The 26988-nt window shown below is 39.1% G+C and overlaps 1 protein-coding gene across 9 annotated transcripts in view; it reads left to right on the top strand.

Moving 5' to 3' along the window:
- The window catches only part of NCOA2 (nuclear receptor coactivator 2), a 198013-nt gene that overhangs the window by 151541 nt on the left and 19484 nt on the right, over positions 1-26988 (top strand). For all 9 annotated transcript variants that reach the window (XR_012630727.1, XM_074882685.1, XM_074882714.1 and 6 more), the window contains 8 exons: positions 2432-2579; positions 4767-6036; positions 15054-15264; positions 18392-18601; positions 20615-20830; positions 21470-21599; positions 24539-24704; positions 26604-26882. Coding sequence is in view for 8 of the 9 variants with exons in the window: in XM_074882685.1 (XP_074738786.1) it covers positions 2432-2579; positions 4767-6036; positions 15054-15264; positions 18392-18601; positions 20615-20830; positions 21470-21599; positions 24539-24704; positions 26604-26882 (2630 nt within the window). In the remaining variant the exon portion in view is untranslated. The remainder of the gene's footprint in view (positions 1-2431; positions 2580-4766; positions 6037-15053; positions 15265-18391; positions 18602-20614; positions 20831-21469; positions 21600-24538; positions 24705-26603; positions 26883-26988) is intronic.

The raw sequence follows: 26988 nt of genomic DNA, 5'->3' as shown, positions 1-26988 counted from the left end.
AATATGTTCTGCTTTCATGGAACCTTCAGGTTTCATTCTGGGAATGTGGGGGCACAGAAATACTGTGATATTTTAGATAACAGCTTTTGGGGTGTATACAGTAGGAGTGCTAAAAGTTCACAGCCTCATGCTGTGATTTCAAGACAGAACTGAAGAAGATAGTATGCAATTAAAGTTACAGCAGGTGTTTAGAGAGCAGTGTCAGGTAAGGACCTGTCTGTTCCAAAGGTGATTTAGAAGTTTCTGTTACAACATCCAGCCACTTGTTACTTCAGGCCTCTTCAAATGATTCCTGACCAAATTAGCAGCTCCAGTGCTGAGGTTTGAGTGGGTCCTCTCTAAGCTATCTGTGAAGTGATGAAAATACATGTTTTGGAGTTTACACTGTATCATTTTGCAGGAGAGGCTTAGGATCATCATATCAACTGTAGAATTAGTCTAAATGAGGGGGCTCTTCTTGTGCAACTGAAGAGAGTGAGTGATAAGAGGAGGAGGAAAAACCTCTGGAATTGCTTTGCTGCAAAGGATCCAGCACTAGAGAGGAATAATGGCTGAAATGTTTCCTTCCCCTGCCCTGCAGCATGGAGGAGAAAAACAAGGCGTATCTTGGGCAGTATCATCTTTGCACTTGAGTGAGGAACTCCTTGCATTTTCTAAGTCATCATGGTTTGAGAACAGAAGCAAAGAAAGTAATGGTCTCCTGCATGTAATTCAGTGTTAGTGTGAAAAAAAAAAAAAAAAGAGCATTAGCTTGATAAACAACAAAAACCACAAAGATTTCAAATTAACTCTCAGTATAAAGTGCAAAATATATGGTAAGTTTTTATTGGCCACAGTCAGAAAAATAGCATTTCCTCAAGAGGAATACGGAAACACTCTTGTTTGCTTAAAGAATTAGTTTGGAAAATGATTTAAGTAGAGATTTCACTTGTATCCTGTTGGCATTGAGTACTGGAATTTCCTGATGTGGTATATGCTAAAGTTAAGAGCTTTGGACCTTCTGGTGCCCAAAGGTTAAACTGAAACAATGACATACCTAACAGTGAAATTCTGCTTTGTATTGTTTCACAGTTGTAGGTTTTTGTTTTTCTTTACGTTTTACTCTGAAAACCCCCTTCTGATTGTTTAAATTGTGCTTCCTGTTTTCTCACTGTCTAAATAATACTTTAAAACCTTGCAGAACAATATATAACAGTGGGGGGGACAGGGAAGGAAAGCAATCATAACCAGCCCTGCAAGGCTGAAAAGCTAGTAGCTCCGTAGTGGAGACTATTTAATAAAACCACACTTGGAAAACCATGTCATTTCATTACAACAGGAAATATTAAAAGACGAGCAATGAAATGAAGATCCGATGATACAATTAATTTAAAAAAACAAACAAACAAACAAACCCACATAAAATGTATATGTATGAAAAATAGGAAATTAAAAGTATTTGTATTTGCTTCATTCCTATTTTTCCCTAAACAATTATATGAAAATTCTGCAGTTAAGTATTTCCTTCCCGCTGTATCTGCAATCCTAATCTTACAGTTTTTGGACTAGGAATTGAAAATTATTAGACTTGTTTCATTGATGGCAAAGAGTGAACAGCAGAATAAATGGTTGGAAATTTGCTTTTCCATAACACGATTTTCATTTTTAATTAAAGAAATGTCACAGAGGTCTACAGAAGTTAGGGAACTGAATTTGTTGAAGTTCAGATTTACATTGAAAATTTAAGGGCTTCAGAATATGTGCAGTGAAGTAAACCCCAAACCTGACATGCAGTCATATTTAACACTGGGGAAGGATAGCACAGCCCCACTTTTGGTTTAGGTAATTGTATTTGTAATTTGTTTGAGCTGTATATTTTTGTATTTGCTCTTTAAAAAGTAATAATTTCTTGTTCCAGTTCTTCTTATTCCTAATTGTTCTTATTGAAGAGATTTATGTACTTTTTAAATTAAAGAAGTAGTGAGAGTAACTCTAACGAGATAATTTAAGCAGGCAATAAGGAGGAAAAGATACAGGCTAATGGAAACAGATGATCTAGAAGCTAAAGGCATTTATATTAATCATCATGATGTAGATGATACAGATGAAAAAATGTATGAGGAACAAAAGGAGTTAGACACGTCTTTGATGAAGAGTGAAATAGATACTGAGGACTTCTTCGTCCACTTCTGAAATACTCTGTCCTGTTATTGCTGTCACTCCACATAGGTTTTCTTTTGATCACCCTAGAGTATGTAGGACCCTTTATTTTATATGCATCCCATCTACTTATTTTCAAAATTTTTCTTCTGCGTTATTTTTTGTTTATTTGTTTTAAATTAATGCAGTGTTTGTGGTATCAGTGCTGATGGATTTAGAACATCAGATGCTGAGCAGCTAAGATACCTGTATTATAGTTTCTCTTTAATTCTGTTATTTTGCTTTCTTGCAGTGCTGAGGCAGGGACTAGCGTTTAGTCCTGTTTATCGGTTTTCCTTGTCTGATGGCACTATCGTTTCTGCCCAAACGAAGAGCAAGCTCATCCGTTCTCAGACAACTAGTGAACCTCAGCTTGTAATCTCCTTGCATATGCTTCACAGGTAATCCTGACCAGTTTATTACTTCCACACTCTGCAGAGAAACAGGGAAGGTACAAAGTTACCAAAGCAAATAGACTGTTTAAGGCTGATAGATGTTCAGTTGACATAGAACTGATAGCATGAAAACAAAGTAAGTTTTTGGAATCAACACTTAGAGCAGGAAAAGGCTGTAAGATTATTTCAGTACTTAAAAATGGCATGATGGATTTTCACATCAAGATGTTTCATTAAACATAAAACATTTCCCTTAATCTCATGTTCTTAATTTTGGTACTTTAATTTACTGTATTTTGCATAGTAGACACAAGAAGCTTTCCAAATGTAATTAAATGTAGAAAACTTTGAAGGATTAAATTCCTGTAGTTCACAGTCAGTCATATGTTGGGCCTGGGTCTTCTTTAATGAATATGTTATGATTATTAGAACTGCATTTTAGACAAACAGCATATTTTAACTCCTTGTCTCTCTTCATTCCTTGTCTTTTATGGTGCTTGGAGTAGTGACTTGCACATGTCCAATCCTGATAAATGCCACCATTCTTAGGTTTTTTTTTTTTTAAAAAGGCACAAGCAATAATATGTTGAAGTCAAGCATAAGTAATCAATGACCTCAGAACTTCAGCGTAAAATTTGAATTAAGTCATTGCACATCCTGGTATATTTGTGTCAGGTTTTGTTTCAGGTTTTATTTGCTGATTATAATAATTACAATGCTATTTCCCTGCACCCACAGTATCACTTTTTTGAGAGGAAGAAAACAGCTTTAAATGTAATTAAAACTGAAAATATTTTACAGAGATTGTAGATTTGGAAATTGACCTGACCAAAAGCTGTCTGAAATTTGTTTTCTTTGGATTGCTGAATATACTTGGTATTTCATGAAGTGCTAAATTTTAAATTTAAAAAAACACCATCATGTTAAAAATGGTACTTGCAAATATTCATGCTTTTTTTAGCAGAACACTGGTACTATTGTATTTCTAATAAGGTTTTAAAAATCCACCTCTCTTTTTATAGTTAATGTTGTTCACCTTTGCCTTTATACCTAAGGTAACAAATATAGAGTAACAAGCTTCAGTACTCTGTGTGCTTCAGTTCTTTCACTTCTCATGCTTGAGCAAAATGTGAAAGTTTATCTACACTTATCCTGTGCAAGTACAAATGGTTTTCATCTCCTCAAAAATACATATTAAAAATATCCCATTAGTATTTGTGTTTGGCAGTCCGGAGTTGACTTGATTTTTTTCAGAACCTCTTTTTTTTTTTTTTTTTTCTTCCTAATCTACTTGACTCTGTCTCTTCTATAGCTTTTAGCATTTGGAAATATGTCTGATTTAAGTTTTAGCATAGAAGTAAAAAGTATATTGCATCCTCCCATAAACTAATTAAAATCTACTGAGGAAAAGAGAAGCGACCTTCGGGTGCTCTCCAAGAGCTTTTTCTCTGTGTGTGTGTCTTCTGTTTCCTCCATCTTACAGCCTACATATGTAAAATATGAGTTTCAGCTTCTATGTGTGGGGGGTTTTCTTCTTCTTCTCCTTTTTTCCTAAACACCCATGCAGGACTGGATTGCTAACAGACTGTTCCCATTCTGAAGCAGTATCCAGTAGTTCTCTTGGCTCACATGCTGTTTTGGAGCGGTATCGAAATATTCTGGCAGTGTAGAAATGCAAGTTTTTCAACTTTCCTTTCACTATGAACTTGGTGGGCAAATAGCCCACTCCAGCCTTGTGGTGGGGCTAAATCGTAGAAATTCAAAACTCCAGCAGATGTCCACAGCTGTTGTAAAACATGTATTTGTTTGGGTCATATGTTTCAGATGAGATTTCTGTCAGTTCTAGAAGTTAGCTCTTGCCGAATTGTAGAGAAAGATATACGTTAAAGGGAGAGAGTCTGAAATTGTAATCTATCTGCATTTCTAATGACTGTCATTTAAATGAGGTATAATTTTGTTTTTCCTCTCTGCCACTGATTTGTTAATGAGGTACTGAAAAACCATACTGTTAACGGGCAACCATGTTGAGAGTTGCATATCACTTTTGTCAAATTGTCAATTTGTTTTTAATTGTAGGTTTCTTCTGTTATTTTAAAGCAAGGTTTGAGGTTTTGCTTCTTTTTCTGTAATGTAATTGCAAGTTGGCCACTGTCATTTAGCTAATGGGTTGTTTTTCTTCCCCTTGCCACATAGAGAGCAGAATGTCTGTGGAATGAATCAGGATTTGACTGGACAAGGAATGGGGAAGATATTGAACCCAATTAGCTCCAGCAGCCCTGCCCATCAGGCCATGTGCAGTGGGAACCCAGGTCAGGATATGACCATCAGTAGCAATATAAATTTTGCCATAAATGGCCCAAAGGAACAAATGGGCATGCCAGCAGGCAGGTTTGGTGGTTCAGGGGGAATGAACCATGTGTCAAGCATACAAGCATCCACTCCTCAGGGTAGTAACTATGCACTAAAAATGAATAGCCCCTCACAAAGCAGCCCTGGCATGAACCCAGGGCAGCCAAACTCTATGCTTTCCCCAAGGCATCGTGTGAGCCCTGGAGTGGCAGGAAGCCCTCGCATCCCACCCAGTCAGTTCTCCCCTGCAGGAAGCTTACATTCACCCGTGGGAGTCTGCAGCAGCACAGGAAATAGCCATAACTACACCAACAGTTCCCTGAACGCACTTCAGGCCCTCAGCGAGGGCCATGGCGTTTCTCTAGGATCATCGTTGGCTTCACCTGACCTAAAAATGGGAAATTTACAAAATTCCCCTGTGAATATGAATCCTCCCCAGCTAAGCAAGATGGGAAGCCTGGACTCTAAAGACTGCTTTGGACTATATGGGGAGCAATCGGAAGGTACAACTGGACAAGCAGAGAATAGCTGCCATTCAGGAGAACAGAAAGATAATAGCGATAGCAACATGCCACCGGTTGTCAGTGGTGAGAGACCTGATGGACAGAATAAACTGCACGACGGAAAAAGCCAGACAAAGCTCTTACAATTGCTGACCACCAAATCGGATCAGATGGAGCCTTCGCCTTTGGCCAGTACCATGGGAGACGTTAGCAAGGACTCCACGGGAGGGTTGCCTGGGTCTGGTTCGGCACACGGAACCTCGCTCAAGGAGAAGCATAAAATTTTGCACAGACTATTGCAGGACAGTAGTTCTCCTGTAGATTTGGCCAAGCTCACAGCAGAGGCCACAGGCAAAGAACTGAACCAAGAGTCTAGTAGCACAGCTCCTGGTTCAGAGGTGACTGTTAAACAGGAGCCAGCGAGTCCTAAGAAGAATAATAATGCACTACTTCGCTACTTGCTAGATAAAGATGATACTAAAGATATTGGTTTACCAGACATACCCCCAAAACTGGAGCGGTTGGACAGTAAGACAGACCCTTCCGGTAGCACAAAGTTGATAGCTATGAGGACGGAAAAAGAAGAGATAAGCTTTGAGCCTAACGAACAGGTAAGCAAATCTTTGCATTACGTGTGAATGAGATGTTCTAGGCCTGCATTCCTGCATCTGACTCCCTCTAAGAGTAATTTCTTGACACTTCAAGGGGCTGTTACCTGTCTTTTGAAATCCAGTCTTCACTCAATTTTCCAGTTGGTGCTACTAAGTTGTGATCATCACTCTGTCTAAAAGAACAGACTCTTCCTGGGAGGAGATAGATAACGCAGGGACTGAATGCTGGGGAGCTTTTCCCAGATGGTGGTCAGATGAAAAGAAAATACTTGTAACTGTTGGTTAATGCTCACATTGTGACAGCTTTTCCCATAGGCTGTTGTTGAACTGCTGTGGGCTAGATGGGCTCTTGACCTAGCCCAGCATAGCAACTACACTTCTCCCATGTAAAGCAGGTTCATGCTTAAGGACAGGAGTTGTTTGAAAAGACTGATACCAACTTTGCATTGCTGGTCTTTGTGCTATACTTGAGCTGCAAATTAAAATCAAGGCAAATACACTTCCCTTGCTTCTGTGCCAATTAAGGGGGTTGTGTTGTTGTTGGTTTTTTTTTTTACTTAAAAAAAATTTATATTCAGCCACAAGTTCCCATGGATGATTAATTGTTCAGTGCAGAGATCATGTCTCGCTGTGCAAGGTTATCTGCATTGAATTTTGCGTTCAGAATTTCTTTGCATTCTGTGCAAGATTGCTTGTTGCTTTGCTGCACAACATACTAATAAACTGTATGTTGTTAGGACCTATGCTAAAAAGTGTTATTTCACTGGCTTTCATGCAGAATCCACTTTCAAAAAGCACCAGGTTCACATCGCCCAAAATGCTCCAGTTTTCAGAGCTTTACAAGAAAAAGGAACGCAGCAAAAGCAATTTGCTACTTCAATATTACTGCTTATTTTATTTATAAAATGGGTAATTGCCATATCAATTTTAGTATAAGGCATTTTCTGGGGAGTTTATAGCTACCTGGAGTTAATGATCCTTAGCTTTGTCCTACGCTATCAACTCTCCCAGCTGGTCATTAATCCCTAGACAGTGCCCTGTGCATGAAGCCTTAGTTTGTAAATCATGATCAGATCATACACTGTGCAAATGTTCATGAGTCTCTCATTCACAGCCATATCCTTCACTTTTTAAATACTGTGTATTTTTAATGTGCGGACTGGGTTTTTGTGACCTTGTTTATTTTTGTGAATCTATTGTATTTTTATTATTATTGTGCGTGTGTGTATATATATACATAATATTTTATATTTTCTATATTGTACTTCGAGGATGAGGAGGGATAGATAAAATTTTCTTAGCCCTAAGTCACACCACTGGATGGGGTTTTTTTAACTTTGCCCTTTTGGCAGTCTCTAACCAGTAGACAGTTCTTTCAACAGTGGTTATAACCACAAAACATAGAGGCCAAATGTGCTACTACAGCATGGACGCAGCATTGTTAAAATCTCAGTTATCCAGGCATCTCCTAAGGTTACTTCACCTCCTCTGTTTCAACAGAATTTGACAGCTATTGCCATTATGTAGGAGCAGTTGTGGTTTTTCAATCCTTCCCATGCTTTAGGGGGAAACTGAGCCAAATTACACTAATTTCTACAGGGATTTATCCTCAAGCCTGGATGCTAGTTTAGTTCTGAATACAGCTGCTATTTTGTAGTGCCTGTAGAGGGAAGGGCTTAGATTTTCTGTGAGAACTTGTGCTTTGTTAGGCTAGAAAAACACAGATATCAACAAATACACAGCTAAACTGGCAAGAATAAACTATTGTAGAAATATCTAATAGTTTTCAGTTCCTAGTGCAGATCCTACACATTGAAGTCAATACTGGATTGAAGGCAGAGATCCTTCAGTCCTCAGTATTTGATACTGGATAGGAACGTAAAATATGGAAATCACAAAAAAAATTGGGCCTATGTAAGTAGATCAAAATCACGGTCTTCAGATGTTTTACTGCCCAAGAATTACATTTCTAAAAGAATTAAAATTTCCTCTTTCATGATCTCTGTGGAGTAGACAAGAAACAGCTTAGCTTGTGAACCCATTCACAAAGAGCAGGTTTTGTCCCCTCTAGAAGTTAGCTGTCTAGTCCACGGTAGTTCTACGAGCTCCTTTTATCATTGATGGAAAAATAGGAAAATACTCCAGGAGTTTTTTTTTGTCTTATGCTAATGTGTGTCTCAAACAGGGGAGGTGGAAGGTAAGCTGCTCTCTAGTGATGTTCCCATTGACTAGTGGTAGCCTAGATGGCTAGTTGAAACTATCTGCCTTACTTTTCCATGAGTAAAGACAGGCAAGTTCATCTCACCCTGAATGTAAACATGTAGTTATAAGACTAACTTTAAAGAAAGAGACTTCAGTGTCTACAAGCATTGCCAACCTCAAGCATTTGAAAATCAGGTCCCCAGTATTATGAACTTTGTAAAGTGAATAGTCTATTCATTTTTTATTTTTAGGCTTTGTGTTTCTGAGGTCAGGGGAGGAACTTGAGGGGGTTGGAGTATGGACTATTGGATGTATTGCCTTTTCTTAAGATTTGAAGATGGAAGTTGTCTCCCAGGAGAGGGGGAACCAGAGGTACAGGAAGGTCTAGGAGTTGTGGCTGTTCAGAAAACTGCGAAGCAGTGCAGGAGTTGTGATAAAATGCTAAGGGCTGAAGTGCTCAAGCTTCCTTAGCGCCAAAGTAAGGAGAAGCCAGTCCCACAGCTGTGATGAAAGGCTGCTGGATAATGACAGAAAGGCTTTTGTTGCTCCCATTGGTTGTAAATAGAGTTTTAAAACCTACTTAAAATGCAGTGAAATCTGGAGCTGAATAAACAGGAGAAGTCCAACGTGGAGTAGGAGAGGAAATAGTAGGGAATATAAAATAATGTAAGCGTTTATCTAGCTGAAGGCCAGGCCTTTAAACAAATAACCACTTTACCCCAATTATAAAATCACTGAAAATATTTAGCATCAAAAACTCTTCAGCTTTGGAAGACAGTCTCCCACAGGAAGTGCTCATTGCCTAAATTTAGATCAAAGCTGGAACTATTTAGTACAAGACTAGAACACAGATTCTTGTGCTAAATTCTTCCATCCTCCTGCATCCTTCCCCCCCCTTCTTCCTCCCGTATGTAAAAATTAGCCATGTGCTTGTGTTACCTATTTTGCAGGTTTATTTAAAACTTCTCCTCCCTGAGGAATGTTGTATTTTTAAGTAATTAGTCACTGGAGTGTGCAGTTTCTCTGGAAACTGCAGTGGAGCAGCAGTGGGATGGCCTCTGCAAGGGGGATCGGGGTGTTGGGAGGTAGCAGAGCTATTACGTTTTCTCCTTTTACTTTTGGTGTGACTTTCTGAGCAGGAAATGCTTTGAAGTGCACCACTGTACTAAAAATAGCAGTCTTCTAGGTAGTGTGTTTAAACATACACTTCTGCAGAGAGCAGCAACTGACAGGAAGCCTTTCTCAAATGGCAGAGAATATTTCCAGAGCCACCGTACCTTTTTCCCTTCCTTGGTGGGATGATGGTTATCAAGCTCTATTAGGCTGATTGCTATTCCAGTTAAGGCAGCTGTGGGGGAGAGGATGAAAGAGAGACCTGCTGGGGAGGCTCAGCAGAGCTTTTCCTACAGTACCAACAGTAGTAGGACTGTTGATATCAAGCACCATGAGTGCTGATACCATTTTCCACTATTAAAAAGGGAAGGCAGTGGAAACACGAGTCTTGATTTGCTACGTGTTTGTTTTATAGGGCATCCCTCAGCAGTAAGCCTACATTTCCCTGCTGGCCCACCAGCTACTGTGGAGCTGCCATGGTGGGACTTCATCCCGCACACTCCTTCCCTGTGCCCCACTGCTTGTGCTGTCTCTCAAAAAACCCTTCACTGTGCTTCTGGCTGCAGCCAGCACACGCTGCTGCTGGTTGGGAGCAGCCTGTGTAGTGGTCAGCAGATGGTCAAATCTGACAAGGACCGGCTAACAGCTTGGGGGAAGGAGAGTGAAAGTGTAGGGTTACGACAGGGAAGCATCATGCCCTGACAATGTCAGGTATTGCCTTGCTAAAGAAACGTTTTGTTTAGCCACATTGTTTTGCACTGCAAAACTCTTCTGTAAAATTGGGCATGGATTATTATATTCGTATTACAGATGAAGAAACCAAAATGTAGAAATTTTCAGTAGCTTATTCTCTGAGAAAGCACTTGGCACAGTGTGGAATTAAAATCCTTATCTCCATAAGTGTACTCTCCTCTTTTTCAGCCAGCAGAGAATATAGACAACCTGTTTGTCTGACAGGGACTTTGCCACAGCTTCCACCAGTGCTGTTCCAGAAGGCATCTTAAGCATGTACCTTTTTGTCCTAAAACTCAGAAACTGCTCTGGGGTTTCTCATACACTTTATCAACTCTGCTGTGATCTTGCTTTATGTGGAAACCAGTATCTTCCCAATACTAAAATATTTTCTTTACACATGCCCCTCGGCTTCCAAAACCCTATTTCTTGATGTCCAGAATCCATTAAATTAATGAAGGACATTGCTTTCTTCTTGAAATTCTATCAAAAACTTAGAATGGAAATTTCATTTTCTGAATCTCTTTCAATTAGAGTTCTGTTTCCAGAAGTTAGTAGTAGATTAGCCTTATAACAGGATCTCTAGCCAGTTGTGTGTTTATTGCAGTTACCAGGGTCAAAAAGACTATATTGATTCCACTTCTGATTTACTTTTTCCTTCTCTTTATAATCCTTTAATTTATGGCCAGTTTGGAGCAGGGATTTGGTTTTGTTTACCTTTTACGGCCAATTGTTTTGCCCACGCTACAGAGGTAGCTAATGGGCTAACTTGGGGTTTATATAAGGCAGCTATAGGTTCAAGTTATGTCCCCACCAAAAGACATCCTGTCGTAAGGAAAAAGTCCCAGGTGCCTCTGTCATACATAGTCCTAAAGGAAATATACATGTATGAAGTTTGGAATATGGGGTCTCAGTGCAGTCCGTCTCTTTTCCCACAATGGGGAACTCTCTTTCCCAGAGAGTTTAGGATCTTATCCAGTCCTTTACAATCCATGGAAACTAGACTTTGACATAGGAACTTTTGTAAACAAAACTTCATGTTGAGGTGTACTGCCTTTCAGTAGAGCTGAAAAAAATCTGTAAGCAATTAACACTTTAATCTGCCTTTCTGTACATGACAGTGATAAGTACTTCGAAAGTAAGTACTTTTTCAAATGCAAAAATATTTCTAAGCACAATTTGTCTTATGTTTTCTGGCACTTAGTGTCCAAGTTCTACAGAGATTGTTGTAATTGCATTGCTTAGAGATAGTGAAAATATGTGCATGAGAACTTTCTTGTGATGCTTAGCACTTTATCGGGCTTTTTTTTTTTAAATTCATGACAAATAATTGTTTTACAGGGAGGTTAGGGTGTGCCTTCTATTTACATAAAGTTCAATTTAGACCATTAACAAAATAAATATAGAATATAAATAAAAGAAAAATCCCATTAAACTAACCAAGTAAATATTTTAATGCTAGTTTCAGTGCATATGGTGCCATTTGAGGGTGGGTCTGGAAAGACTTAGGTTAGCATCATAGCTTGGTGTTAATTCTAAATCTACCTTGGAGCTTTTGCAGCAGTTGAGAGCCCTCATCCCATCAAAAAAATAAAGGTGAAATATTTGATATTATGTTAAGGAAAAAAAAAGGAAGGTTATGTATTTGTATTGTTATAATACATCTGTTGTATTTGGCCTTTCTTTGCCACTTTCTGAGAGGAATTACAAGCATCTTGGGGAGTGCAGTTTTCTGACACATTTGGATCAATATGTTCTTCTCTGGCTTTGTTTTGGGTTGGTTTGTTGGGGAGGGGTTTCTACATCTGGTGTTTAAACAAAGAATTGCAGTAGCCAGAATGTTTTTTTAAAAAAGGAATAAAAAAAGACACAAAATCCCACACAAAACCAAACAAAAAATACCCTGCAACATATAAAACTTCCCTTCACTGTTGTCTCAAATATGTTTAATGAAGGCCATATGCCTTAATTCCCCCAAAGAATACTGAATCATCCTTCTATAATTTATGATACCCTACATCAGTCTCTTACTGGCTCTTGCAGTCTTCTTGTACCAGATCTCCCAGTGCTCAAAATGCAGCTGCTATAAACATTGCTCACGACTGTCTCTCAGAGCACCTTTTTGAATCTGCTTGTCACCTGTCCGCCCAATGATTTAGACTTCTTATAATCACATTTGATTCCTCTTGGCCCTACCTTTTCTGTTGGTGTGCTGTATCCTCCCAACTGCTTGAAAATGCCTGGAAGGCAGCGAGTCAGCAGGGGTATTTGTCAAGAGCAGGTAGTGTTGGACCAACCTGTTTTCCTTCTGCAAGAGGTTAGCAGGCATTTTGGCATAAAAGAAGCAGCGTATGCCATGTGTCTTGGTTTGAGTAAGGCTCTTTGGCACTCTTACGCATGGCATTCTCATAAGCAGATTAGAGATGCATGGTCAAGATGAAACTACTGTGAGTGGGTAGGAAGCTGTTTGGAAATCCTTACACACGAAGTAGTTATTTAAGGATTCACTGTCAAAATGGAGGTGCTGCAGGAGCTCGTGCGGCATCTAGAGCTTCTCAGTGTTTGAATAGAGTGTATGCTTGGTAGAGCTGTGTGTGGCACTTGAATGTCTGCAAATACACTGGAGGACAATTCAAATTCAGCTACAAACAGGAGATATGGAGGAAGAAATCTTAGGAGAACATTCAGGATGAACAAATGCTATTTATTATAATTAGTCGAGGATAATGTCACAGATTTTAAAAGAGGGGACAACTGGCTAGATAGGACTTTTTCAGAGCTGTCTAGGGATCAGTGAGCACAAGATGAGTAAGAGTCAGTAATGTCACGTAATTAAATCACAGGCTTTTCTGGAATATACGATCAGAGTGTACTATGGGTAGAGTAAATTTTCTGCTTTACTCAGCACTTAAGGCTTCATCTTAAGTCCCGTTATGGACACAGCACTTCAGCAAAAGTGTGGATCAACTGAAGACGGTCCACAGGAGCAACAAGAGTAATGAGAGGTCTAGAAAACAGGTTATGTGCTGAAGAAAATTCGACAAGTTGAGATTGCTTATTAACTTCAGCTTAAAACCCAAAAAGGCACATGTTTTCAAATACAGAAAAGGTTAGGAAAAGAAAGGGAAACAAAATTTGTTCTCCAGATTCCAAATACAACAGGAAGGAAGGGCCTAAATTGCAGTGAGGGAGATTTTGCATTGACACTGAGGAAAAAAACTCAAATAGTATAGATGACAGTGTGCTGAAACCAGTTCCCGGGGGAAGCTGTGGATTTTCTGTCACTGGATGTCTTTAACAAGAGGCTATATGAACTTCTGTAGGAAATGGCATACACTGATTTTGCCTGGAGGCTTTAAATTTCTTCCAGTCCTCTGATTCTGTGATTTCCTCCCATTTTGCCAGTAACACCAGCCTCCAGATCACCCACATGCTGCCTTTTAACAGAGTAAACTCCTTCCTCTTTTGCACTATATATTCCAATCTGTAAGACTAGGAGGTGGTGTGGAAGGAGTAAAGAGTAATACTGTGTTTATCTGCAGTCAGTCATCCAAAAAAGGTATGTAGAGATGTAACCTCGAGGCACCTTAGCTACCATTGAATAAAATAGCTGGGCTTCCCAGGAGCAGGTTAGCTGTGGCAGCGGGAGTTTAGTACAGACTAATGTGCAGTGCTTCCTAGCTAGGCTGTGAGAGCCTCAGTAGGTAGATTAAAGCCATCTCAGGTATTTCTACATTATCCTGTGATCTGCAGCGTAATCTTGCTCTCAATAAATAACAAGCTTACGATGTGGCAGTAGAACAAAAAAGAACAGGAAGAATTGTATTTCTGTTGTGTGCATGATAGTGGTGTTATTCTTGGTTCCCCATCCTTCACGGCTGGCTGCTTACTCTCTGCCTCTCTTCCGTCATTGCACATTTCCTAATGAAGGCGCTGATTTTGAGTAGGCTTTTGTTATAAATGCTGTCATGAAATGTTTCCTGTGCAACTTGGTGGTAACTGAGACTGGACTACCTGTTGTTACTTATTACCCAAAAGAGTTTTACCCCATTCAAAGGTTTAGGATTGGAGAATATACTTGTAATAATTTCCAAATTTCAGTCAGAAAAAGTTTTTCGTTCTGAGGGTTCATAGACAGATAAGTTGACCAAAAAAAAAAAAAAAGGGTGAAAATCAACATTTTTAAGAAAAACTTGCAGGTCGGTATTTAGGTTAGTTTAGGATGAAAATTTTTTCCCTTCTTTATTTCATGATAAGTTTCTACTGAATTGAATGTAACTAGATTTTTTTTTTTTTTTTTTTCTTACAGAGAAGTTAATTATCACTGATTTGGGAAGTTGTGAGCAAAATCAATTCTTAAGTCTAGTAACTAGCTGACAGGTTTTAATTTATAGAACTTCATTCAAATGTATATTTCTTGCCAGTTAACTTATATCGCATTATTCAGTGTTAAATTTTTGAATGTAACAAAGCAAATGCGTATGGGGAATTGTTTTAGCCATGAAGCAACTTTTCCATCATATGCTTTTAATCAAGTCATAAAGAGACTAGAAATATGACTGTGCTGAAAGGAATATTGGTTATACCTACATAAACCCCATCTTCATCACTGTTGGATCTCTTCCCCTGCCAAATTATCCATGCTGTCTGTGCTGGTCACAGAGTGCACAGGGAGAATCTCCCATTTTCCTGAGGTACAGAATGTGTGGATTTGTATGTCCTGATGCCAGGGCTTTGAAGGGGTGCCAGTGCCACACCAGGCTCCCCAAATGCAAGGCAGAGGTGCCCTGGGAAGCCTGCACAGTCCCCTTCCAACAGCTTTGTGAGCTTCCTCCACAAGGTTCCTTGCAGGAAGCATCCAGAGCCGGTGCGGGTGTAACAATTGTGGGCTGCCTGGCTCAGCAGGAGCAGGACGCCAACAGCAGGCGAGCAGCGACGTGCACTGTGGGTTTGTGTTTTTTTTATTGCAGCCAGGCAGTGAATTGGATAACTTGGAGGAGATTCTGGATGACCTGCAGAACAGCCAGTTACCGCAGCTTTTCCCAGATAGCCGCCCAGGCGCACCAGCGGGCTCGGTCGACAAGCAAGCCATCATCAATGACCTCATGCAGCTCACCAGTGACAGCAGCCCCGGCGCGGCTGTGGCCACCCAGAAACCAGCAATGAGGATTTCACAGAGCAGTGAGTCCACCTTCCGCGCCCGCGTAGGCCACAAGCCTGCGAGCCGCCAAGGCGCGCGGGCCGCGGTGCGGTGCCCTGGGCCGGCCGGGGCGGAGCGGGGCAGCTCCCGCGCCCGGTGTGCCCGTGCGTGGTGACACAGCGCCACCTGCGGTCGGCCTTCCTGGAACCGCTGCGGCGGGAGCTTGTGTCTGCGGCACCCAGCGCCCCGAAATCCCCGGCCCTGGGGACTCGGAAGGGGCACCCTCAGAATAAACGAAACGTCCCCTGCTGTGGATATCGGAGAGCGCCTGCGTTTTGCTGTGGTGCAGATCGCTCCTTTCCAGCAGCTCTTTCAGTAGAAGGGACGAGAGAGGCTTTTCTAAGCGTAAAGGAGAGTCGTCTTCTAAAACCACAAGATTAATAGAAAGACGTATGATTAAGAGGAATGCCCGAGTTTAATTTGAAATTGTGGCTTTTAATTGAGTCACTTCCAGCTGACAGTGTTCCTTAACTTTATTAATTAACTTACAAGTCAGCATTGAAATGTTGGTCTACCACCATGGAATAATGGAAAGCGAGCAAGATGGGAGTCTTATCAGCTATAAATGTTGAAGAAAAGAGCGTAAAAAGCCACTGCTTCATTTTTATTTCTATTGGCTAGGATGGCCAATATTTACATGCCGTATATATTTCTATTTACTTCCCTAAATGTACACTGGTGGTTTTTTATAAAACATAGGGCTTAGATAATATTTTTAGCCATTCTAATGATATTGAAATAACACCATGCCACTTTCAAATGAACTCATATTATTACTTAGAAATTGTTAAATTAATATTAATAATAAATATTAGTGTTTAAATTAATATTAAAACCATTACAGATCCTTAAATTATCATTTGTTATCAGTGTTGCTCAGAGAAAGATGCTTTGATTTAATGTGCTCGTTTTTGTAAGTATGGGAGTACTAACAGCAACAGCACGTAAGTCAGAAGGAAATCTGTGTGCATCTGAAATTTTTAGCATATTCTTTCTGAAGTAAGGTCTGCTGGTTCCTTCTACTGTAGCCTTTTGGCTTTCCAGAGTTAACCTGCCTTAAAATCTGCTTACAAAGCTACTGGCAGTACAGTAACAGTATGATTATAAATGGGAGTGTCTCAGTGGTTAGCAGTTCTGTAAAAGCAGCATCCTGTTTCCCATGTAAATTAAAACCCTAAAACCTTTTCCCCCAGCTCAGTCTTGTGTCTGTGCCCGATTCCCCTAGGGAACTTCTGCCTTGTTTTCAGTAGAAGAGCGTACAGGTGCACAGAAACAGTGAGTGGCTTCTCATATGCTCAAAGAAAGCTATGTAGAATGACTGTCAAGTCATACACAATTCCGAAAGAGATTTGGGGGTTTAAATTTTTTTTTTTTCTGATGAAATAACCAGCTTTCATTTTACAGGTTTTACATGAAAATACTTAAAATATTTTTACCTGTTAAAAAAAGAAGACTCAAAAGATGCTAGATTTGACAAATTGCTGGAGTTTGTTGCATGGGGGACAGGCAGACAAGGAGCCTTGGGAGTCTCCTTCAGTCCCATCCTGACCAAGAGACGAATTTGTGATCTCAGCACCTCATCAACTGTGTTGTTAATTTGTTCTGCATTTCCAGCTTTCCTTTTTGTAGGATCAGTGGGTGCTGGCAAAGCTACGCATATAATAACTTACTCATCTATGTGATTTTTTTAAACTTTTGGGGCAAACTGTTCTGAAACTGTAACTGAAGTTTGGTTTTACACTTTATGATGACCCTAAGCTTGGGACGGTCATTTTTGTCTCATAAGTAAGTTTTGTTTGCTTGTTTGAATGGTCAAGACAAAATTTTGATCTCATGGATAGGAATTAGGTGTATAAGATGTGGTGTATTTCCTATACACACATATAAGCAAATTCACCTGGCAGAGAACTTATATTAAAAAAAAAATAAATACGATGAGTTCCTGTAATCTGGTTTTATAAAATAAGAAAAGTCAGAGACCTTTGTAATAAGATGTTTCTGTACTTTTTAACAAGCTTAATAAACCTCATCTAAGTTCTCAAATTCAAAAGTATCAAAGTATCACTACTTTGATCTAAAATAAGAAAGAAGTTCTTTAACTTCTTTATAATGTGGTGAATATAAAAATGCAGAAGTCGCTTTAAGGATGCCATTATATCAGAGACTGTCCTAGGGGAAGCTATTAAGAAGTATTGCAAGTAATAATTTCACAGAAGTGGTTAATTTATTTTGTATGTATTTTGTTGGTATGATTAGAAATGGAATCATAGGCACAAGGTCAATGTTTGACTCATGTTTGAGAACTAGTTGTGCACATAGGAGATGCTTTCATGCATTGGAACATTGCCTAAAGACCAGCTGAGCCAGATGTTTGCCAGTCATGATCTGAAGCTCACTTTTCTGAGACAGTCTGCAGTTTTCTTTGCAGAGGCTGGTTTTAAGAGCACAAAACACCTCAACAAAAGAAAATAGTTATATAAATGTGACAGTAACCATCAAGCATGGTTTTGTTTACCAGAGTATTATGGTGGCACAGCTCTAATTCTGGACCACTTACTTGTTGTTGCTGAGTCATGGAAGTATTTATTTTTATTAATGACAAAAAATGTAAAAAAAGAATTTAAGAGGGAGATGTAGAAATGACGCTACAAGATCTGATATAGACTCAGTTTGTCCTTAATTTTGGTAACTTCTTCAGGGGCACAGCTTATGCTGGAAAACATTCAAAACTGAGATAATTCCTAACGATCTGCCTCAGGATGACATCTGCATGCAATTACAGTCCTACTAGGTATAAGATTAATTGGCAGTAGTATGCACATCACATAGTGGTATATTTTGCTATAGTGGCTCTTCTGTCAGTTAAATTGTATCATTTAAAGTTTTAAAAATATATGTCATATCTAGTTTAGTGTCAGAATGTTCCATTTTGAAATTTACATAAAATTGTCAAGAAGGGATGTTTCTCAGACAGTTATGGAGTGGTTAAATTACACAGCATTAAATAGCTCAACCCAAGAGCTTAAAGTGTGTTTGGGTTCTTTTTTTTTTAACAAGTAAAGTTTCCATTCTTCTAACTTTGCTTTTTTCTTTGCTCCTTCTGTCTAGCTTTTAATAATCCACGAGCAGGGCAACTGGGCAGGTTATTACCAAACCAGAATTTACCACTTGACATCACACTGCAGAACCCAGCAAGTGCAGGAACTTTCCCACCCATAAGAACGAGTAGCCCCTATTCAGTAATACCTCAGCCGGGACTGATGGGCAGGAATGAAGGGATGATAGGAAGTCAAGGAACTTTAGGCAACAGTAGCACAGGTAAGATAACTTTCCATTTTTTTAAATATAATTGAGTAACAGACTATAGCATGTGTAACTTAATGTTGGGGTTATTACAAGGGCAGGTTATTATAAGTAAAAAAGTCTGGAAAAAATCATATTTCATGGGCTGTTATGTATTGGCATACTTATTTTTAATTTCTGTTTCTGCGTATTTTTAGTCCTGCTCTTTATGCACTGCTTTTCATCTACTTGAAAACTTCTAGATGAACACAGTGTATTGGCAATTAGAGTCTGTTCACATCAATGTTCCAGATTCAGCTGGGGCTTAGGTAAAAATCCAATCTTTCTGCCTCGGAAAAGCAAATAAATGAGCCAGTTGTCTGTAGTGGACATTCTTTCAAAACAAAATTGTGGGCAATACTGTTGTCCTTATGATGTGTATCTCTACAGACCTTGGTTTTGGCCTCAGTTATCCTTTACTTACTGGCCTTAGTTCTCATTTTAAATTAAAGAAATACTCATGTTTTCATCAGTTTCTGAAACAAACTTTTTGGGAAACATCAGATATTGCAGTGGTATTACCTCTTGTCATAGATTACGCCTGATCTGTGGTGCATTGATTGATTCATGTTGTCCTAATACTGTACAAAGATACCATAGGGGGTTTCACAAGAAAAGTCTGGCTGATTGACTTATTTCAACTAGTACATAGTCTGAGACTGTCCAAGTGTGCAACAGCCGCTAAGAACTCTGAGTGAGTAAATAAATGGGTATTGTAAGCTGGCTATTCACTGTCAAAAATTTATATTTAGTTTGCATCAGTATTAAAAAAGACATGCTGCCAGACACTGAAATAGCCTATTTAAGCAGTTTAGAGGTCAACTTGTAGTCTTTCAAGTGTCCTATTACTTTCATGTTCTGTATACATATTAGAGGATGTTATTCATCTTATGTATACAAGTTAGAGAGTATTATCTGTGTTCCTGCCATTTGCTCTAGCGCACCACATATTTCAGCTGATAGAATGTGTACACAAACAGAACAAACCTGAGGATGTAACACTGTGGCAAATTTTATACAGTAGCTGAAACAATGACCCTCTTCAGAGGGTTTTTTTCCTTGGTTATATATCACCAAATAATTGAACTGATGAATAGTAATCATTATTTGTGCGGCTTTTAGTATTCATTTAAGGATGTTGTAAAATGCAACAGTAGAGACCAGTAGTCCAATCCGAAATCAGTGTTTTATCTGCTCTCTTGACTGTATAGAATTGAAATGTATAAATACTATGAATGCGTGTCTTTGGGTTTGGGGGATTTTTGTGTTGGGGTTTGGTTGGGTTTTTTTGGCTACTGTCAGAGTGTAGTTCTCTATATATTCCAAGTGTAAATAAACTGTATCAGTTGTTTACAGTAGATGTAGGAGGACTTCCCCTAAAATAACGGTAATGAACTTCAGCATCTATCGGAAAGTTCCTGTGAGTAATTTCCCTGCACTGTATATTGGTTCAAGATTATCTGGGTGAGCCTTGAAGCTAAGAAGGCTCTAGGTTATGAATGAAAGGACTTGCCAAAAGATGTTTGCAGAATGAAAATTTAAATTCAAGCCTTCTAATTTGTAAGTGTGTGTAGCAATAACATGTTGTTACTCAAGTCTTCATTCTCACTTAGCACTTGGAAAGTAAAGCACTGACACACACATCGGCAAACGTGATTCATTTCCTGAGGAAGGAAGTTAGGGCTATCCACACACCCTCAGCACCTGTTGCAGACTACATGTGGGAACACTTACTCTGAACAGCATTTCGGAAATGATAAAAGGATCTTCCTCTTGTAAAATGTATAATAATCTCCAGTCCCTTAACTAAGCAGTGTAAGGCATCATTCTGTAGCTTTGCACATCTGGACGGGCAGTTGTGGTACCGTGTGCTTTGAGTGAAACTCTACTGAATTTGTGTCGCTAAAAATGCAGCTCATCAGGCAGTTGTAATGCTAAAGCTGTTCTGAATCATGTGCTGGCACCTGAGTCTGTTTGGCTTTTGTGCAGGAATGATTGGTGGCAATGCACCCCGGCCTGCCATGACATCTGGAGACTGGGGAAGCCAAGCTCCTGCTGTGAGGGTGACCTGCGCGCCCACAGCTAGTGGCATGAACAGGCCGGTGCAAGCAGGCATGATCCGCAACCCCACGGCCAGCATCCCCTTGAGACCCAGCAACCAGCCTGGCCCGAGGCAGATGCTTCCATCTCAGGTCATGAATATGGGTAAGTCAGGGCATGTGTGGAGTTTTGCCTTTTGGCATACGCTGGATTGTCAAAGATGAAGCAGAAAACAAACAAACAAACAAAAATATTCACTTCAATTATAGATTTGATGAGAACCGTATTCCACAGTGAAAGTTTCCTGTGGAAGTGGGAAGGCGCGAAAAACACTACCTTTTAATTTATGTATTGATATGAACGATTCCTGCTACTCTTTAGCTCCACAGTGGTGCAGCCAAAGAAAGGGGATATGAAGTTCCCCTTGTTTATTAAAGGCTGTGGGTTTTTTTAAGAGGAAATGCTGTGAACATTATAATTGTTCTTGGTCACTGTAAAGCAAGTACATTATGATACTGACTCTATATACTGTCTTTTTTTTAATGCTTATCTTACTAATATTTGGATCTATGATGTCATATCTGCTATTTTATGGTTTTGAACCACTTTCAGATTTCTCATGTTACTTTCTCAAATTTTAAAAGCAATTTTTAACAAAAAAATCAAGATGCTTTTCAGTGTAATGTTACTGAAGTCTTAATGTTTTTGTTTGCTTTTACTGTAACATACATAATTCAGTGAAAAGAATTAACATGAAAGTAGATTCTTTTCACAGAAGTTATGTGATTATTTTTCCTTGACTAGGGCCATCCGAATTGGAGATGAACATAGGAGGACCTCAGTATAGCCAACAACAGGCGCCTCCAAATCAGACTGCACCGTGGCCAGACAGCATCTTGCCTATAGACCAGGCATCTTTTGGTAATCAGAACAGGTGAGTCTTAGTGTCATGTCAAAACATGGAGAGACTTTACAGGCCTATATTTTATATACCTCATGGAAACTAAGTTCTACATAAAATATTCACCAAATGTACATCAATTTAATGCTTGTAGTATTTTATGCTCATGAAATGTATACACGTCCAAGTAATACTTACAAATGCTCTCTTTTTAATGTGTTGGAAGAATTGGAAGTTCTGTATCACAGTGAATACTGCCAGGGCTTTGAGTAATTGCACCATTTTCGCCTCTCAAGCATTAATGTGGGCATGATGCTGTCTGATTTTGTTGTTCTTACTATTAACAGTCATACTTAACACTAAATGTGGAAAAATGCCAGAGCCTTTGTAGTTATAACATAGCTGTGTTTTCCTGCAGCCGGGTAGCATTTTAGGTAGTGCAGGACATGGTTAACTTGTTTTGTTCGGGGTTTTTTAATTTACCTAAATTCTGTAAAAGGCAAGGAAGGAAAGATGAAGGAAAAGGGAGGCTGTCTCTTCCCTGAAGTTCCTTCTCAGGTAGCCAGAACTACAGTCTGATCACAGCTCATTAACTCATATGTAATCTATTAACTTTGTTCATTATTAAGACTTGTTAAATAATGTTAAAACTATGAAAAGCAGTTTACACTTCTTAAAAAAGAGCTGTATCTTCTCCGAAAAGTTTGCCGCTTACATTAGAGAAACTATATATATATATATATGTATGGACTGTGTAAGTGATACAAAATGGACAAGTAATTGAAAATTGTTGAAATATTTTGAACTGCATAAGTTGGGATATTTTTCAGTAGTAAATGGGGGGAGGACTGAAAAGAAAATTAAGATGAAGCTGTTGGGAAAGAAGTGTGTTGGAAAAAAGTTAATCTTCTGACTATATTCTCTTATCATTATGAAAGGATGTCTGAAAATATTACCTGTAAATTTAAGTGTGGCATTTTCTCTGTTACTTTCCATGCTTTTCAAGTTGTTTCCTGGTGCTAATTCTCATATGGGCATCCACATGCCAAAATCACTGTTTGCATAACTTCATTATTCACTTAAAAAATGACACCATAAAATAAAATACAGGGCCATATTTGGTTAACAAGCCAGGCAGGTAATTCTTCCATCTTGTTACCTTTGTATTTCTCATAATTTCCTTGTGGCTGGAGATGGTGAAAAGAATTCTAATTGTGATGCATCTAAAAGTAACCATATTTTGATCATTTATACCTAGAGATGATTAATTGCTTGGTACTGGCATTTCTTATTTTATTTATTAATCCCTGGGATTTGTATTTTTATAATCTGATTATCATCATGAGTGTTAAATTTGATAAAGGTTAAATCTTGAGTAAAAATAATTCTTTTAGAGAAAAATTAAACATTATCATTGTGGTATATAAAAAAGGGGGAAAAGACTTTTTCTTGTCATATATATTTGTGCTCGTTTACAATTTGAGGGAGTTTTTTTGGCTCACCTTATTAATTATTTTTCCAGATATTTGGATTCCTTCTTTTAAGTCATCTTTAAAGTTTGCAAGCAATTTGATTCAAAGGATTTTTTTTTTCTCTTCCCTTTTACTGATTTATAATTCCATCTGTAAGAGTTATAGAAACTTCTCTATATATGAGATTGATTAATACTTTGTGATGTTTTAAAGGTATGTCATATGTATCCATATTTTTATTTTTTACAGTCTAGGATCTAATTAAAAACATGGGTTTTGTTAGTTTTCCTGCCTGCCATCCTTTGGTTTTTTAGGTGTATAGCCTGACGATGCAGCTCTTTCCTTCTGCTTAGCTTTGACAGAGAGATTAGACTTCCATGGCAACCATATATCTCATTATGGAAACTAAATACACAAACATGTTTCTTTGTTTTTCCAAACAGACATGTAAAAAGGGCTCACATATAGTGCTGTTTCCTCCCTCCATGTGTGACAGCTTTTGTTGTCTCTGAGTAATTATCTGGGATGAGATTCTGCCATGATGTGCATACAGTAGCTGCCCTTGCTTGCAGAATGCTTTGCTCTTTATATTTTCTATTGTAGTCTTGTAGTATTGTACATGAAGTAAAGCTTGTGTGTGAACTGCAAAATAAAAATATGTCATTTGGCTGCAGATAAGGTGTTATTTCAGATTTAGTTTGTTTCTCAGTAAGTTTTGTCCTTTTGGTTTGGAATAAATCTTTATTCTGCCTTTGTAACTGTGAGTGTGCTTTGCATACAAATTCAGGGGTGAGGTAAGCAGGATTTATAGAGCCAGCACACTCTGCCTGACAGTATCCAAATTCTTGCTGACACCCTTCTGAGGCACATAACCAAGTGCATAGGCTGGTACCCAACTGTGCAATTCCGTAAGATGGGTTGAGCTGATGCAGTGTTTTGCTGCAAACAAAAAGGGGAATGTCCTTTTCTCCCTGCTCCCTCATGCTTCTGGCCAGCTTTTCCAGATGTTCAGTTTGTGCAAGCTCAGACAGTCCTCGGACCCTTCTGTGACCTCTTTGGCTTGCTTAGTCTGATAGAAAAACAATTAAGAAGAGTGTCTCTGGAAATCAGTTCTTTTTCTACCTGTGATAGTATACTTAATCTAACGTCTAAAATTCAGTTACAATTAGTTATTTAGTCTTCTGTGTTCAGTGACTATATTGTATACTGTGCTCCTCTGTTGTCCCTGTAATATGAAATGAGTACTCGGCAGTACCTTTGGTGTGCTTGCTTACTTGTCAGATGCACAGTGCCTGTAGGGTCTTGATAGACATTAATCATGCTATTTAGTTATTTCTTTGCGTAACATAACTTTCATCCGGAATAGTTTTCTAAACAAAATTGGCAGTGATGAAAATAATTTCTGTCTCCACTTGTTAGTTCAATCTGAGTACTAATCCTCTGATATTATTTCTTGTTTCTCAGCAGCTGTTTACCAACGCTGTGTTCATGTTTTGACAGGCAACCATTTGGCAGCTCACCAGATGATCTCTTGTGTAATCATCCTTCATCAGAGTCACCAAGTGATGAGGGTGCTCTCCTGGATCAGCTTTACATGGCATTAAGGAATTTTGATGGTTTAGAAGAAATCGACAGGGCTCTAGGAATACCAGAACTGGTTAGCCAGGTATACTGGACATTGCGTTGCATGTATTATGTATTGCGTTTAAAGTATATGTTGTCAAGGTGGAGGTAAAATGTGTTGAAAAGGGGATTATAAAACACTTCTTGCAAGCTAGGATAGAGTTACATATTTTGGTGGGAGTCCCTCTAACAGCTCAGGGTCACCTGAAAAACTTTCTTCAGCCCCAGGTTTAGTCTTCCTTCCTCTCCCCTGCCACACTCTAGCTCTCCTGCTTCTGACCTGTGCTGTGCCACTTCGCTTTATGCAACTAACCTGACCAAAACCAGAAATTTAACAGGCTTTTCCTCATCTGGCGGTCAGAGAAATGACTGTGTGGGAAAAAGGTAAGATCACGGCCAGCATCAGGATATGGGAAAGATGAAAAAAGAATATGAAGACCTAGGAGCAAAGGAGCAAGATCAAGACCTTTGTGTGATGGGGGCAACAAGCTTTTGCATGAGCAAACCTGTAACGTGTAATTTCACATGTAGTTTTTCCTTTAGTTGATTAATGTCTGTTAAGGGACAAGTTTCACCTGAAGCAGCTGATTCCACTCCAAGCACTTAAAAGTAGATTTTTTTTTTTTTTTTTTAAATTGCAAACATGCTTCCTAAACTTTGCAGCATGAATTTGTTCTATTCTTTTTGATCCATTTTTTTCTCCACAGTTATTTTTTTATTAGCTTCCAGTTGGTTCTGGTCCATTTCAGTCTTATATGATGTAAAGAAGTGCGGTATAAAAAAAAAACTGGGGGGGAAAAGTTAGTGCTTGATGTTTCTGGCATCAAAATTGTATTTCCAAAAACAACTCTACATGTCTCTAATGATTTAATATTCTCAGACAAACCTAGAATACATATTTCATTTCCCAGCACTCATCAGCATCCTGAGCATAACTTCTGAACTAGCTCTGCATTTTACATATGAAATAGGACCAATGAAATCCTGCTTTGGACATGAGAAAACTATCTCCAAGCCTGTTTGGTACAACAGAGAACTCAGTGAGGTGTTAAGCTGGAGATATAATTTATTGGTGGACTTCAATTTTGCAGTGTCCACCACCCAAAAAAAATACGAATAATGTTTTATTTCAAACTAAGTGGTAAATATCTTTCCATTTAATTAATACCTCAGTGGAAACAGTTAAAGAATTTTGCAGATAACAGAACTGTAGCATTTTAGAACATGTTTTTAAAATACCCGTCAAACATTTTATAGGAGCTTAAAGTCTTCTTTCATGACGGCACTGAAATTTATATTTAACTTGATTTCCAAGGTCGGTGTGGAATAAGCTATAAAATTATTCTGGCTAGAGCAAATATTAGGGGAGTATCTAGAATGGAGTTTAGAATTGTGTTAGCTTTTTTATGCTAATGTAAATCAGTTTGTGCAAAAGTGCCCTGAAAGAATTAGGCTCTCTGTTCACATTAGCTTTTGTAATAGTTTCAGGCATCTTTATTTGAAGTCATTATTTTGTTTAAAGATACTGATAAAAATCTACTTTCTTATCCTTATTCATTTGTAACATCTTGAATTTATCTTGGATTCAATGGCAAAAATATGCTGGCAACACTTCATTTACAGATTTTGATATAGTATTTGTCATTTCAGGTTTCTGTTTGTTAGCAGAATGATACAATGACGATGCTAAGAAAATGACAAAGACTGTGGGTCTTTGTTTTAAAAAGAAAAAAGAGGAGGAATTTGTCTCCATTAATATGTTTTGACACTCAAATGCAATTCTGTTTGTTTTGAAGTTTTATATTTAGGTAAAGAAAATTTATGTAATTTTCTTTTTCACAGCCTAGCAGGTTGGTTTTGCAGGGTGACTGTATTAGTCTCATATAATCCTGTGAAAAGCCATGTCCTGCCAACTGTTTCTATTGTTCACGTATTTCTGCAGAGCCAAGCTGTCGACCCAGAGACCTTCCCCAGCCAGGAGTCGAGCATCCTGATGGAGCAGAAGGCTCCGGTGTTCTCCCAGCAGTACGCGGCGCAGGCTCAGATGGCGCAGGGCAGCTATGCGCCCATGCAGGACCCGAGCTTCCACCCCATGGGGCAGCGCCCGGGGTACGCAGCCCTTCGCATGCAGCCCCGGCCCGGCCTCCGGCCCGCCGGCATCGTGCAGAGCCAGCCAAACCAGCTGCGGCTCCAGCTGCAGCACAGGCTCCAGGCACAGCAGGTACCTCCCCTCCCGTGCCCACTTCCACATCGGCGCAGGTGCCTCTCCTAGGCAGAGCCGGCTGACTGTCAGCTTGCTGCGAGTAGACCAGGTCTTAAGTGTGTAC

Source organism: Strix uralensis, chromosome 1 (assembly GCF_047716275.1).
Source record: "Strix uralensis isolate ZFMK-TIS-50842 chromosome 1, bStrUra1, whole genome shotgun sequence".
Taxonomy (NCBI): domain Eukaryota; kingdom Metazoa; phylum Chordata; class Aves; order Strigiformes; family Strigidae; genus Strix; species Strix uralensis.
This window is presented reverse-complemented; position numbering and strand designations above follow the sequence as displayed.